General features: G+C 39.8%; 1 protein-coding gene across 4 annotated transcripts in view; it reads left to right on the plus strand.

Moving 5' to 3' along the window:
- The window catches only part of LKRSDH (lysine ketoglutarate reductase/saccharopine dehydrogenase), an 81,978-nt gene extending 65,689 nt beyond the window's left edge, over window positions 1-16,289 (plus strand). For all 4 annotated transcript variants that reach the window (XM_083133198.1, XM_083133197.1, XM_083133200.1 and 1 more), the window contains 6 exons: window positions 4,217-4,457; window positions 6,421-6,670; window positions 7,049-7,312; window positions 10,746-10,953; window positions 12,798-12,974; window positions 15,855-16,289. In XM_083133198.1, coding sequence (XP_082989324.1) covers window positions 4,217-4,457; window positions 6,421-6,670; window positions 7,049-7,312; window positions 10,746-10,953; window positions 12,798-12,974; window positions 15,855-15,973 — 1,259 coding nt within the window. In that variant the 3' untranslated portion in view covers window positions 15,974-16,289. The remainder of the gene's footprint in view (window positions 1-4,216; window positions 4,458-6,420; window positions 6,671-7,048; window positions 7,313-10,745; window positions 10,954-12,797; window positions 12,975-15,854) is intronic.
- Window positions 16,290-16,984: the final 695 nt, after the last annotated feature.

Below are 16,984 nucleotides of genomic sequence, written 5' to 3' on the forward strand. Positions count from 1 at the left end.
AAATTTCCCGACCCTTCCGGCGCGGAGAAGGTTCGAAATTTTTTTTTTACATTTACACTTTTAATATCTTTTATTTTGACATAAGAATACATATTTTCTTAATATTTTTTAAATTCTATTGTAATTGTAATTTTAATTTGAAAAAAACTGGTGGTTATCAGCACTAACCACCACGCAAATGTAACATGTTTTTTTATGCAACATATGTGAATGAAAATTGTGAAATACAAAGGTTTTCTTTACCTAAATTCAACTTCAATTTCGGTGAAAGGTTTGGAAACAGTCTTTATCCTTCCGCAAACAAAGGGGCACATTACAAACACTGCACATCCATATTGTGCGGACTGGATTGCTCTTCGTGCTACACTTAGCACATCTTCTTGATGTGGACCTCTTAGGTTGATGGCTTGCACTCTGGTTCCTAATACTCGGCATGACACTAGGTTTGTGGCGCTTTATTTCTACACTTCTGTTTGGGGGAGTGTGTGGAGTTGCTATTCTTTTGGAGAGCAAACCTATATATACATCCCTCCTAAATTCCTTGTTAGTGAACTTCTCACCTTCAATTTGATTGTGAATAATAAAAGCATTTGTTAGAGCTTCATCAAGAAAGTGAAAAAATAATCTCAAGTACCATTTCTTACTTTTGCGGTCAATCTGGTAATCATTCTTCAGTCGATCAAAATTATCGACAAAATTCATATTTTCATTGTACTCCTTCACAATCTTTGGGCAGGGCACATCTGAAATAGTACCATCTTTTGCCTTCCTACTGATGGTTATTGTATCATTGGGATTGTGGAAATTAGACAAAAAGTTCACTGCTCGTTTATCCTTCCATCTTATCATTGTTATGTCATCATCGGACTGTTGCCAATCATATTCTCCTCTCTTTAGTTCCTTCTCCCCTTTGAGACTAGGTAGGAACTTCCATGCAGGATTCACTGTCCCACATGCAAAAATATTTTTGGCTTTTACAGTTAGCAGGAGCTCATAGCTATTGAAGTAGTTGTCTACAAATAGAACATGGTTTTTATCAATAAAATCATGACAGAGACTGAGAACAACTCGGGAAGCCAACCCTTTCTCACCTTGTTCGCTTGCTTTCCCAGTATAGATTTCGAACCTGTGGTTATATCCAGACGAGTCACAGAGCATCCATATCTTGAAACCTCTTTTGATTGGCTTATCCCTCATGAATTGTTTCATACTAGATCTTCCTTTGAATTTTACCATCGATTCATCCACGACAAGTTTCTGATAAGCTTTGTAGTTTTGCGCGAAAGAGTGTGCCAGATTGTTCAGAAATGGTCGGAGTTTATATAATCTATCAAATTGTGGATCACGACGCTCTGGTTGAACAGCATTGTTGTTGAAATGTATGTGACCCAACAGCCAACCAAACCTTTTTACACTCATTAGTTTTGAAATATAATAGTCATGCCAGTCTGGTTTCGATGACCAATAATCTCTGTAACTTGACATTCGTTTGAGACCCATAAAAATGTTCATTCCTATAAATACTCGAACTTCATCCATGTCTGTCGGTTGGAAGGGCTTACCTTGTTGTGTAGCATATAAGTTCGTGTGAAACACAATATGATTGAGCAGCTCATCATTGAAAAAGAGTGAAAAAATTGCAAGAGGGATCTTATCTTGCAGTTCCTTCACAGCATCAGTCGGTCCCACCCTACTTGAGAAATGTGGCACTGGAGTCGTTTGATGAGATGTCTGATCCCAGATTGGTGACCTTGTTACATGAACCAATGGCACAATTGGAGTACTCACTGTGACCTCATTGGAACCATCCTGTTGTCTGACGCTCATTGATGCACTAACACAACCTGTGGCACTTTGTGTTGATGTCGAAGGTCCTTCGTTAGTAGGAATATTGCACCCAAGAAATTCATCTTCAGAGGACGTTTCTGCAATGCACATTCCTTCTGCACTCATTTCTGGGTGAAAAGTGGGATCTGCATCTGAATCATCACTACTGAAGTCCAAATCGGAGCCTGAGGGTATGTCCTCAGCATTAAAAAAGTCTCGAATATCCTGATCAGTCAGCCTCTCCATGATTCTAGGAAATATGTAAACTTTACACAGAGTTCCGAAAGCAACGAAATCTGCGCGGTGGTCAGCAACACTAACCACCTACATATGAAGAGTTCCTTTGTGAATGACCGCACAAAAACCTCCACTTCTTGGCACAGACGTAGCCACGGTAATGGGGAAATATAAAAGCACAGTGGATTCGGCAGAAAACGAAAAAGAACTACCATTACAACAATTAGTCATTAACAATCACTGTTTACAACAACATTCAACAAAAGCGGCACCATAAAAGAGACTGGAGTAAACATAAGAAACAACAATCCCCAAAATCTCATTTCAGACAAAAGGCGATACACCTCAAAGCGAAACATTCGAGTTAAAATACCACACAAAACGAAAATTTGCATTTCAAGTGGTGGTCAGTGACACTAACCACCGAGCCGAAAAGGACAATCTTGAGGTGGTTACCATTGGTAACCACTGCACCGCAAAGAGTTAATCCAGACTTTGCTTAATCCAGACAGGCAAAAGGCAGAAAAAAAAGCAGAATACAAGGTTTTAAATGTGGCTAGAAGTCAACAATCGCATTCGTCGTACGTACTGCATTGTATGTACGGTATTGCTTTATACTTTACTGTACTGTATAGTGTATTTGGGCTTATGCCCTTGAAATACACCATAATAAACATGTTTTGTTGCTATCAACGGAGTTTTAATGCACTTTCTACTGTTCTTTTAGGTTATTTCAGTTAATCTGGACTTTCCTTAAACTGGTCAACTTATCCCCCATTAGTCCAGATTAACGAGGTTTTACTGTATTTCATTGGAACTATACTATATCATGGAGTGCATGCTTCGACAGCTTGTATCATAATCTGTCAGTGCTGAAGTCTGCTTCTGCTGGGTCTCCAGTCTTGTTGGCATCAAGGGGAACACAGTAGCCAACTCTGCTGATACATATGACAACATTCTCATCCACTTTCTGCAAGCTAGGGACCTGCAGAATGTTCTTTGTTCCCTTCTAGACACGTGGCACGAAGAATGGGATGAGGCAACGGGAAACAAGCTTCACGCTATGAAGCCCACCGCTGGTGCTTGACATTCCTCGTTCCATCAAAGAAGTCATCTTAACTCGGTTTCGAATCAGACACAGTCATCTCATGCATCTTCATTTGCTGCAATGGCGGTACGCTCTGCTGTGCCATACCTACAACATTTTTTTAAGTGTTTGATTTTTAATTTCCTCAGAAACTGTTTAACCCTTCAAACGATTTGTCATCTACATTGGGAGATAAGTTTCAAAAACTATTTCTCGCGTTTTGAGAAGAGTAGGCCATTTACACTGTTTCTGAGGTAATTTATAGACTATCGTTACAATTTTTACGTGTAGTGTTTGTCCTATGAAAGTACCTTTACAAATTGCATTTGTAACTTTTTGAAGGAGCTCTTTACACCCCATTCATAATTTTCGTGGTAAGGGTTTTAGATCAGGGAAAGTTTCCCCACACCCGTATGCTTAGAAGGGTGCAAAATGGTCACATGTGCCGAAGCACCCAAAAATGTTATATTAATCAATAAATCAATCATTATTTCACATGAAGTAATCATTAGGGTTGAGCCGATACCGATGCTGATGTATCGGTATCGGAAAGTATTGGTTGGAATTCATCTACCGATACCAGGCGATACTTTCCCAGCATTTTGGTTTTCACAGGGTTCGCAAAAATGCCTCGCAACACTTTCAAAGAGTCTAATTATCGTGGGAAATTCCAACTTTCTTTTTACTTTGCTCCAATTTTGCACGCAAAACTGTATTTTCTGATTACATAACATCTATTTTCATATTCTGATGTAGTTTTTGAATATTCTAAATCAAATTTCTTGGTAAATTGATGCATAAAATTGGAGAAGAATATTTACACACCAATATTGATCAATATTTTGAGCAAATATTAATTATTGCAATTTTTAAGTATTGGTATCGGAATCGGTGGGTATCGGTGAGAGTATCAGTATCAGTATTGGTTCAATGTGGTATCGGCTCAGCCTAGTAATCATTTTAGTGCAAAATCATTTCTACACACAACATTTTTGCAAACATAATGAAATGGAGTTACAGTACAACATGCTAACTTTCTTCTTCTTCTTCCTTTCCTACTTAAAGCATCCGAATACAAAGAGCAAGCAGATGCCATAGCAGTTCAGTACCCAGGCGTTGAGCCTCTTCTATTGAACATCATGGATCGACCGGACATGTTGGCCGATATAGTGAAATCAGCAGATATTGTCATCTCCCTGTTACCTCACCATCTGCACAGCGCTGTGGCCGAACATTGCATCAAGTGTGGCATTAACATGGTCACCGGGAGCTACTGCAACCCCCAGCTGCAGGATTTGCATGCAGAGTAAGTGCTATTTTGTCTTAGGTGGCCGTTTACCGAAGTTACAAGCCACAACCTTCAGGCTTGACAGGCTGCATGTGTCGTTTGTCAGTTGCATATTACTCAGAGGGTGTCATTTTGTAGCATCTACGCTGTTGTCGCATTCTTTTGGTAATGCATAGAGCCAGCTCTAGGGAGTGGCAACTTGCTTCAGGTGGGGGAGGAGAGAGGGGGGGCATGTTAGATAAAAAAATACTTTTGTGTACCTTTTATAGGGTGCTGGTGCTTCTGGTTAAGCAACTAATCTGTTTCTTCCTGACTTCATGGATTGTTTGGTCACATCCAAAATTACTGAAATTATATTCTAAAATCATATTCAAATATTTCTGCCAAAAATTATGAAGGTTGTTGTTGGATTGTTGGTTTAAGTCCATTTTATGTGCAGAAAGGCTAATCGGGGCTGTATTCTATTATGGGAATGATATTTGACACATCTTTACTTTATGGCGTTTCTCGGCAGATGAGTGATGAAATTACTTCAACTGTCATAAAAGAAACCCAGATTGTCAGGCACTAAGCAGGGTTGCCATATTGCATCCCTAACAGATATACCAGGTCTGCCGGTTAATAATTCTTAATTGATCCGAAAGAAAACAAGTGTATCTGGGGAGAAAGGTAACAAATGCTTTATTCAAAGTATGCCCCATCGCTAGCTATACATTGTGCCCCTCTGTCTGTCAAATTGTGGATGCCCTTCCAGAAAAATCGTTCACATTTTGAGGTGATCCAGTCAGCAAGCCATTGTTCGACATCTTCGTAATTGTTGAAGTGTTGCTGGGAAAGTGAGTGAGACATCGATGAAAACAAGTGGTAGTCCGAAGGGGTTAAGTCTGGTGAGTATGGCGGGTAGGGCAAGAATTCCCAGCCAAGTGCAGAAATGGTGTCTCTGATGCCTTTCGCTGTGATGAGGCGTTGACGTGCTGCAAAATCACTTTTCCGTGTCTTGTCGCCAATCTGGGTGCTTTTCGATCAATGCATGGTTCAAATTGATGAGTTGTTGATGGTAGCGAATGGCATTCACTGTTTCACCTGGTTACAGAAGCTCATGGTGCACCACGCCCTTCTGATCCGACCAAATGCACAGCATTGTCTTCCTTCCGAAGCGATTCGGTTTTGCAGTCGATGTTGAAGGTTGTCCTGGGTCAACCCATGACTATTTGCATTTTGGGTTCTCGAAGTAGATCCATTTTTCGTCCCCAGTCACTATCCAATGCAAGAAATACTTTCTTTCATCCCGAGAAAGCAACACTTCACACACAGTTTTTCGCTTTTCCATATGTCTGTTGTTCAGATGATGTGGGACCCATTTTCCTGCCTTCTGGATCTTTCCCATGGCATGAAGACGATCAGATATAGTTTGGCGACCAACATTTAACTTCTCTGCTAGTTGTTGTTGTGTTTGCATATCGTCTTCATCCAACAGTGCTTGTAATTTGGCATCTTGGAATTTTTTCAGCTGGCCCGGGCGATCTTTGTCTTTCAAGTTGAAATCACCACTTAATCGTCGAAACCAATGTACATGTGTGTCTTGCATTAGGACATTGTCACCGTACATTTCCACAAGGATACGAAGGCTTTCACTCACGTTTTTCTTCTGATTGAACAAGAAAAGCAGGACGTGTCGCACATGCTCCTTATTTGGCTTGAAGGTCAACATGTTTCCCACACAAACCCAATATCACGATCACTCGCACTCGGTTGCACATCCACGGCATTTTGACAGTTACTGTCCTGGCAACACACTGACGTAACAGTTGAGACTGTGCACCAACACTTGCTTCCAGCGCCATCCAGTGGCGAAATTAAGAATTATTAACCGGCACACCTGGTAATAATGTCATTTCAGGAGCTTTTTGAATATCCTCATACTACATATAAGCATAAAATACAAATTCTACATAACATGTGTTATATTTTACATCTGCAGTGCTGTGGAGGCATGTGTTACCATTGTGAATGAAGTGGGACTGGATCCAGGAATTGATCATCTCCTGGCCCTAGAGTGCATCGATGAGGTCCACTCCAGCGGAGGACAGATAGAGTCGTTTGTGTCTTACTGTGGAGGCCTCCCCTCTCCGGAATGCTCAGACAATCCAATGCGGTACAAGTTCTCGTGGAATCCCCGAGGTGTTCTTCTGAATACAATTTGTTCGGCAAAGTATTTGTGCGACGGAGAGGTGAGAACTTAGTATAAATCCATAAATAGTGCTAATGTTTTAGAAAATACGGTTCTGGTAGTTGTCAAAAGTCAGTTTGCTATATTGTTACAAGTTATATTTATTATAAGAACTACAATAAGAATATTAGTTTTTAAATAAATGCAGTTTATCTTGATAATGAGTGTTTGCATCGCACAACACAAACTACAAAATTTCTGGCAATGTTCATGGTGTATAAGCCTGCATTTGATTGTTTGGTCTTCAAATGATATGCTACACATGTAGCTTCAGTGTAAAATATTCCTAAATAACGCTTGAATTTCTGTGCAAACCTAATTTGTCTCCATATGAGCATCTACATACAAATGCCAATTCATAAACGTCAATGGTTTTCAGACTATAGAGATATGCGATGGAGGTGCACTGATGGATAATGTGGAGAAATTGGATTTCCTACCTGGATTTGCTCTTGAAGGTTATCCGAACCGTGACAGCACAGTGTATGCCCAGCTCTATGGGATCAACGAGACCAGAACACTGCTCCGGGGTACTCTGAGGTTCCATGGATTCGCCGAGACGATGAAAGCCCTGCAGACCCTTGGGTTGGTCGATGTTAACCCACATCCTTGTCTCCATCCTAAAGGGCCAGACATCACATGGGTAAGTAAGAGTCTGGTGTCACTTGGGAGAAAAAAATGATAAATTACTTAATGTGTTGTCAACATTGCAGAATTTCCATAACATATACGTTAGAAAACACATTGTTTGTCTGTGATCATAAGTGTATCCAGAACGTTTTCAATGAGGATATGGGTCAGACACGTGTCACCAAGTGAAAAGCTGCTTGGCATGTTCTGGTCCTCAAAGGACTATTGCACCACAACATGTTGGGTCTTTTATATTGATTGATCGATTTAGTTTATTTTACTTCGCTTTTCTCTTACTTTTGGCTAATAGCGATGATGACGATGAGTGATGAAATTGATGAAAGGTGTAACGACCCTGCGTGGTCACCACATTTAATGATCCTGCGTGGTCGCAATATTATATTTTTGTTAAGAAAGTTTGGATAAAGAATGCAGGCTAAATGTCCCTGTGAGGCGTACACTTTTAGTTTAAATGTGTTAACGGATCCACCTCTACGTTTATTAGTTTCACTTATTATTAGACCCTGCGTGGTCACTCTATAACTGTAAACGTTAACGGATCCACCTCTAGGTTTATTAGCTTCGACCCTGCGTGCTCGCTGTATTCGGTGAATGTTAGCATTTATTGTCATTTACTCTGTTCAATTCGTTGCAAAGTCCTGCGAGGCTCATTATTAATTGTATTGTCTGAATGCACACAGTTTTCATTTATATTGACACGTGCATCTAGTGATTTTCCCACTAGTGTTTTCTTAATGTCACTTCTTGGATGTTTCTCAGTACGAAGGTTGCAATATGTAAAAAAATGAGTTAGCAACGTGTACTTGTAGTTACTATTTTCACCACCCAAGCGCCACCGCAAGTATAAAGCCAGCGCAGTGAGGCCCGGAGTTCAGTTGGCTTTCAGGTTGGCTCACGATAACATCTCTTTTACCAATGGACCTGGAAGAAGGATCACTCCGCTCTTGCGAGAGGCCAAGCACCCGAGAGAGGCCGCACTCCGCTTTCCAGCGAGAGAGGTTGAACTCTGCCTTTGGCAAGAGAACCCACTCCACTTTCGAGTGAGAGATACCCCACTCCGCTTATTGGCGAGAGAGAACAACTCCACTTTAGAGTGAGAGGACCCACTCCGCTTGCTGCGAGAGGTTTCCTTCCCCTATCAACCTGCGGCACCCCGCCAGGGTAGTGTGGCGTTGGGTTTCCAGACAACCTACTCTCTCTTTCAGGTGAACCCGTGACGACTGCGGCGACTAGGCCCTAAATAAAATTAGGTCCCCATACTCCCTATTGGTGCCTCACTGCGAGGAATGAATTGGATGCTCCCTGCTTCCCTCCTTATCTCTTTGAGTCTAAAGGTGGTACAGGTAAATGCACGTGAGTGGTAAGGTTAAAGGTAAAGACACGTGTGTAAGTGTGCAAACGGACATCCTTGTGATAGGATTATAATAAACTTTATAGATATATATATATAAACCTGGTTTAGTCTTTCTTTACACCCAGCAAGCCCTGAGATATTTCTGAGTCTTTGTACTACGACTGAATCAGTTAGCACATATGGGTAAACTTTTGCCGACCACCCAACTGCAGTGTTTAGCGTGTTGAACGCAGCCAGTACCCGTACTCCTGCACCGTGGTGCTGAGCACTGCGTGGGTGGACGTTGCAAAGGACACTAAGAAAGAACACCCATCGCAGACTGGGATTCAAAAACGGGACCCCTGGCATCATAGTGTGCTGTGCCAACCACTCCACCACGGAAATCAGTCATGTTGGATCAAGTGGATTCTGCTGCTGATACACTTGTGTCATCTGCTTAGACACAGAAGCACCTTCCACATTAAAGAAATTCTTCACGTAGTGCTTTTCCATTTGTTTTTGAACACTCACCTCCATCTCCCTTGAATTTGAATGTAAAAATTTCCATGCCGAAAACCTCCTAGAAGCACTACAAACTCTAAGGGAGAATTCACACGTAAGCGACAGGCGACATGTGTCACTTAAGGATTTCACCAATCGAACGCATGCTTGTGCAGTCTGTCATGCCGCTATGGTGTGAAACGTTGCTGATGATTAGCTCGTTCCCAAGCAGCAGGTGTTGCATGGTGCTTCGGTTCCGAAATCTCCCTAACGCCAAAACAAACAAACATTCCATGTTACACACATGTACTATTTGGAGCCCCGCAGTGCCACTAAGCGGAGAGAGCCATGACATGCTGAGGCCATTGATCTTTTCAACAGTGGTGGCCTGTTTGCTGCTGTGGTTGGCTTCACTGACACAGTCCCCTGCTGGCATTTACTCTTTTGGCAGGAAGCTGGCATAGTGATACCTTTATCCTTCTAACATACAGAATTCAAATGTATGCTGACTGTATTAATTAGCTGCACCAAACACTTAGTGCTCCTATGAATGAATGAATTAATTAATTACAATCTTTTCGTGCATCAGCATACATATGGCCATTTTGCACCCTTCAATGTATATGGGGAAATATCCCCTTAGGTAATACCTATGAGTTAAAAAGAGGGGTGTAGAAAGTCCCTGAGAATGGTTAAAAGTGCAAGGTTCTAAAGGGACCTGCACAGGTAAAAAACAACACATTAAAAAGATGATAGACGAAAAACTTTCTCAGAGACAGTGTAAGAGATCCGCTCTTCTCAAAAAGCTAAAAATAGTAAAGGTCTGTCTGAGAAAAGTAAAATCGGCAAATTCAATAAGATTATGCCAAATACTTAATAATGGTTGCCCAAGTTCCGACTGTTTAATTCAAATTTATCATGGTTCACAGGCATTTTTTACATTGTTAGATTTCTAATCATGTCTGTTAACATATACTTCAGAGTATTAGTGATTACTTACTGCATGTTTTCTTCAGAATGCTTCTCCCCTTCCATACACTCCTACATGTCCTTTGTTTGCGAGCAGCCATTCGTTTACTGGCATCTTAGATATGGACAACTGCTCCTATCTACTTCATGTAAACAGGCTGTGAAGGGGTATTGCATCACTAAATCATTTCATTGTTATGTTAAGTGAAACAGGATTAGGGTTCTTAGCATTAATAATAATAATATATATAACCCATGGCTCTACATCCCGTAAGGACCTTGGCCTACCTTCAACACTTGATCATGTAATATCTGGTCTCGAGCACAAAACCCCCTTCGAGCCTCGCATGAAAATCTACAAAACCTTGTGTCTGAGTTGAACAGAAATCAAGAACTTTTGCTTGTGCAAGATACATTGGAAATCATAATTTATCCGGTAGCTAATAATTAGTTAAGCTTTGAACGGTGCTAATTAGTTTCTCGAAGCTTCGAACTTATTCCCACAACCATTTCCAGTTTTCTAAATCACTTCCTAATACTCCTATAAAACTTGCGAAAAATCATTAAACACTTGAAACCGTTACCAAAGTGACATAACTAATTGCTACCTTTTGTTTTACAGAGGCAGTTGATCTGTCAACAGATAGGCCTGAGTGACAGTGACATCTTTATTGAAAATCTGAAAACGAAAGTAATGGAGAAATTGGACTGCAACAGGTATCGCCTAGATGCCATCGAGGGACTTGGACTCTTGGAAGACAATTGCATCCACAAGTTGGGCTCCCCACTTGAAACCCTCAGTTACTACCTTGCAAAGAGGCTGGAATTACGTAAGTATAGCTGATACCTTAGTGATTAGGAATTGTAGCTTTCCTGTGATTTACCAGGCAGGTTGAATTGGCATTAGTATGTTCGATGCAAATGCTGATTTAACCTGAATGGTAACATGTTCGAACCTCAATAATTCTTGATAATAACTGAGTAAGACGTATCAATGTGTAACTCTCTGTTACAATAGTTAGGATACAGTAGGTTGTTCTCTGCATTTGATTTCCAAATAAAATGATCAAGTACGTACAGTGTACAACACTAATAGGACATTGAGTATGAGTATACAGGGTGTTCATAAAGTCCTGGTACCATTACAAATGTAATGCACATTGTAATGGTACAGGGACTTTATGAACACCCTGTATAATCTAAGAAAAAAATACCTACTATAATAACAACACAGATAAAGAAGGTGGCTTTCTCAGGATATCAAACAGGTGATTTCCGGATAGGCTTCCAAGCTTTCGAGAGCTAACGTCACTCTCATCTTCAGGGATTGAAGTGCAGAGATGTGTCAGGGAAAGGTTATATGTATTTGGTATGGGAGGGGTCCGGTGTAGGTTGCAGGCCAATCAGGTGCCGTCTCTCCGACGTCCACGCACCCAGCTCTCAAAAGCTCAGAAGCCTATCTGGAAATCACCTGGTTCATATCCCAAGAAAACCTCTTCATCATTCGCTGCCAGGAAAGCTTCAAGAATTGTTTTACAGAAAAATAAGTTAACACGTCACTTTAGTTGTTGATTTTTGCTCAAACCATAAAGACACAAAATGTGGAAAGCAAGCAGTATTAAATTTCGAAACCGAATCACAAAATTACAAGTTGAATAACTAATTTGAGCACATGAAAATGCAAAATTAGTTCCTACCTTGTAGTGTATCATCATGTAATGGCATCAATACACACTTTTTGTGGCAATTAGGAAACCTGAAAATGATACAAGATGCAGAGTTAGCTTAAATTCTATACAAAAATTTTGCAGAAAGAGACAGAGTAACTCATCACAGATGTAAAGTAACACATATTAAAAAAAAAATATGTGTGTATTCAGTTCCATCAATAAACACCACTGTGTAGATATCAGGTATAGTTTGCATTTTTATTAATTTGGTTTATTTTACTTCGCTTTTCTGTCAGTTTTGGCTAATCGTGAAAATGAGGATGAGTGATGATATGATGAAATTGATGAAGGGACAACTCACATAGAACAATCATACTAGGGTTGGGATTTGAACCCAGGACCCCTAGATTCATAGTGTGCTGTGCTAACCACTCTGTCACGGAGGTTAGTTTACACAGCAAGAAACACAGCAACTTATTAAAGACAAAGTAACACATATTAATCGGTTCTATAAATAAACACCACTGTGTATATATTAGGCTAACCTTGACTGTTTTGCTCACTGTTTGTAATAGTTTGACTGTTGTGTGTCACAAGTTGTCAACATTGAGTCTGATGTTATGACAAGAGACTTCGAAAATCAGCATTTACAATAAGAAAGAACAATTGTGTTTTTGACATGAAATACTGGATAAAATATATTTTCCAGCTCACAATATAAGATAATACCTTGTGTGTGTGCATGTGCATTTATATAAATGAATTATGAGCATGTATTTGTAATAAAAGCAACTCATATGAGCAATTGCCAAAACATTCAGTATCAGTAGCCATAATTATTATTGTTACATATACCATTAAACATTTGAATCTTAATAACGATAAAAATAGTGAATTATAATTATAAATTTGTTCTAAAAAATATAAATTTTATCCTAATATTGGAGTACAGCTACAAAAGTAAATGAGAAAATTATAAAACCATATAATTATTTTTATTGTAGAAAGACACGAAAGAGATCTGGTTATAATGAGGCATGAGATTGGAATCCTGTGGCCCGACAACAAGCGGGAATTTAGGAGCATCAACCTGGTCGCATACGGTGATCCGTGCGGTTATTCTGCCATGGCGAAGACAGTTGGCTACCCTGTGGCCATTGCAACAAAAATGCTTCTGGATGGTAAGTGATGACAATGTTTCATTAGATAAAAGATGCCTCATCCGATTAATAAAAATCAACGTTCTGGCTAATGGAGTACAAGTAAAGGAGGAGGTCTATGCGTAATGAGAACAAAAATTTACCTACACCTATGATTTGGCCATATACATATTCACAGAGCTTAGGACATGACAAAGTTTTGGTTTTTTATTTGATTTTTGTTATTAAGTGTTGCTTTGTCACTTTATGCTGATTGCAATCACGAGGATGAGTGATGAAATTCATGAAGGGACACTTGTAAAGATTGATTGATTTGGTGTTTTAAGTCCACTTTATCCACAGTAAGGCTAATCGGGACTGGACCTAGAGTTTAAAGTGGAAACCAAACCACTATGTACCTCCACCGGATACACTTGTAAAGAGCATGCATGCCCAAGCTGGGATTCAAATCCGGGACCCCTGACTCTGCTAACTACTCTGCTATGGAGGTCAGCAAATTGTATGCTATGGATGGGCTGTACCGTCATAAACTGCACTAGGAAATTTTATTTTAAAGTCCACTTTATGCTCAGAGAGGCTAATTGGGACTTAACCTACAGTTTAAAGTGGGATTTAAACCACTATGGATGTGGATCGAAAGTGGAACCCCTTGATTATAAGACGACATTACCAATACACCATCGGGGAAGCCCACATAAACTATGCTAATACTAATAACCTACCAATCAATACAAAGATTTTGTGAAGAACCAGATGGATTTGTTCTCATTCTTAATGAATGCAATCAAGTCAATGTGATGGGTTTTGCCTTAGGAACTTAATTTATAAAACCATTACACTTGAATTAACTATATATTCATAGAAATCATAGCAAAATGGCAATATTGTTCATTCAATCACAGTAAAATTATTGGCCATTATCCTTATACAAGACAAAACCAATAAAAATTTATTGATCAGTTCACCCATCCCCCTTTCCATGAACAGTTCTGTCATCTTAACCTGCTGTTATCCTCTGTATTGTGGTCAATTTGGTTCGACAAATATGTAATTTCTTAGCCCTTTTTATTACCTAGCATTATCATTGTTATTTTTTAAAAAGAAGTATAGATAACCCCTGTACATTGCAACATGAAGGAATGTTGGAAAAGGGGGGGTTATTTGTTGGGTTAAGGCCCCACATAGTCACATCATCTTCCATTTGTGGAGGTGATGTGACCAACATACAGTAGGGCAAGGATGGTACAAATTTCATAAGTGAAATTTAATTGTTACTATTCATTTATTCTGAATAACTTTTAAACTATAACCAATACGATTTTCTCAGCACAATTTGGTGCAAATTATAACAATATTGTTTTTACATTGAACTTTGTTATATATCTTTGTAATGAAGGGATCTCGGTTCAATACCCAGTGGAGGCACATAATGTTTTCAGATTTCACTTTTGAACTAGCATAATGTTGCCAGTTTACAAACAAACTTCCACAGTTAACAACTATTTTTCCATGACAGACAATTTGCTACATATTGCCATTCTATTTTTATTACACTCCGAAGTTGTATATTTCATTTACGTAGGCCATCTCGTATATTTGTGTCTCAGAAATATTGAGAAACTCAAAATTTACAAATGAATGCAGTCAAGAACATGGGGGGGGGGGGGACAGCAGTAAATACAAAATCCCTTTAAAATGACCCTATTACCATTTCTGTCTTCTAAAATTAAGGGGAAAAATGGTAGTTACGAAATATTTTATTTTGTATTCCACTTCCCCTAGAATGCAACCTGCCTCACCAAAAAATATCCTGCATACGCTCCCAACCAATGTTCTTCGAAAGTTTGCATGCCTGATTATTATAATCATCACTTTGTTTGGACCCCCCCCCCCCTGAAATATATTTCTAGATGAGTGCCTGGAGCAAGTAATCAACATATACAAGGCGTGAGCAAATATGAATTATAATGCATAAATAGATCCATACCTGTAATTCCTTTATTGACACCAAAATGGCTAATTTTTCAAATACTCTTCCTGGTTGGCAATACACTTGCATCAGCACTCCGAAAGCTTGTGGATGGTGCTCAGGAAAGAGCTCTTTGGTTGGAGGTGTACTCACTCCCGAACAGCATGTATGACAGCCTCATCACTGGCAAACGTTTGCCTGCCCAGATCCTCCTTAAAGTGACCAAAGAGGTGATAGTCAGACAGTGAAAGATCCAGACTATATGGAGGATGTGGGACAAGGTTTCATTAAGTTTTTGTATTGTAGCTATGGTTCGAGCAGCCATGCGTGGACGAGCATTATCCTGCAGAAATTACACCATTGTTTGCAACCTTTTCTATTATTCCTGATGGCGGGCTTCACTGGACCTTCAAGGACCCTTGCGTAACATTCTGCATTGATTGTACAACGTTGTGAGAAAATCCAGGTGCAGTATTCCTTGGGAGTTCAAGAAGCTGGGTAGTATCTTGCCAGGTGTTAATGGCATCTTGGCCCACCATGCATGTAGTTCATTTTTCACCATTTTCCAACCTTTTTAAAGGCATTGAACAACTTATACACAACATCTGTCAGCATATACTCACCGTATTGTTGTTTCTATTTTGGCACAAATTTCACTTTTTACAGCCTCCTTTGGTGAAGAATGTGATTACGCACCTTTCCTTTCACTCCTTGTTCTAAGGACTAACTTACTGTACAGCAATAGCGAGATGGTGCAACTGATTTTAGACAGTGTCGTCAACCTCCAATACTACACTTGTTCCCACACCAGTGTTGCACTACGTACAAATTATAATTTACATTTGCCCAAGCCTTGTAGTTTTACTTTCCTAGGTTTTCCTACATCTACGTGGTACGACTCATTCTAATCACTGTATATTCTCTTCATCCAGGTGAAATTCAGCAGAAGGGCATGGTGCTGCCTTTCACCCCTGATATCTACAGACCAATGCTAGCACGTCTCAAACAGGAAGGAATTACTCCAACACAGAAGTCAATATTTCTGAACTAAATAAACATTGAAGACAGCAAAAGTTATTTTCACAACTCCCAAAAAATAACCTCATCATGATGTACCTGATGCGACTTTATATACAATCAATTATTTTGAAAATATATTTATAGACAACTTTACAATTATTTTCTTTTGATCATGTCCTAAAAATATATTTTTTAAACATGATTGTGATATTTTTAGATAGTTTTATTTATAATACTGGAAAAAAAAAATGAAACCATATTTGTCCAGTCTTTAATGTGTTGTTCATTGTGTTTGTATATGAATTTAAATGTATATGGTTTTTAGTGGATATAGATTGAATACCTTATTTGTGAGTTTAATTTTTATCTTAATTTTAAGGATGCATTCTATAAGGATCAGTCAGTGGAAACAGGCCACCTCGCATATCTTGATGAGTCCTGCCACTGAAAGGGGATTCCGTTGTTGCCCGGTAGATGGCAGTCACATCGCCGGCTTGTGTGAAGCAGTATGAATGTCAGCCGTGTGAAGTGCAGATACTTACCGTCCAGCATATCATGGAGGCCAGTAAGGAATAGCAGCGAGCAGTCATGCTCCACTGTAGACAGTCGATCTTGTTGAATGATGCCATTCACATGGAAGAGGTCATCATTTGCAGCAGTGACGTTCTTCCTTCGTGAAACCTCCAACTCCATTCCTTCACCTGCGACAGAGATAAACAATGTTCCCCATACAGGCATACACTGCCATCATTCAACGGTGAATGTCTCGTGTACTAGTACCTTCCGTCACCAGTAAACACACGACTGCTCACTGCTCTTCCTTACTGGCCTCCATAATATGCTGGACGGCAAGTCCCTGCACGTCTGCACTTCACATGGTTCACACTCACCCAAGCCTGCAAAGAGACTGCCATCCACCGGGCAACAACAGAACCCCCTTCCAGTGGCAGGAGTTTCGTGGAGCCGTGGCACCTACACGTCGAGATATACGAGCTGGCCTGTTTTCCACTGACTGACCCTTATACCATGACCAAAGATTTGT

This window comes from Lepisma saccharinum, chromosome 12, assembly GCF_977018435.1.
Source record: "Lepisma saccharinum chromosome 12, izLepSacc3.1, whole genome shotgun sequence".
Classification (NCBI taxonomy): Eukaryota; Metazoa; Arthropoda; class Insecta; order Zygentoma; family Lepismatidae; genus Lepisma; species Lepisma saccharinum.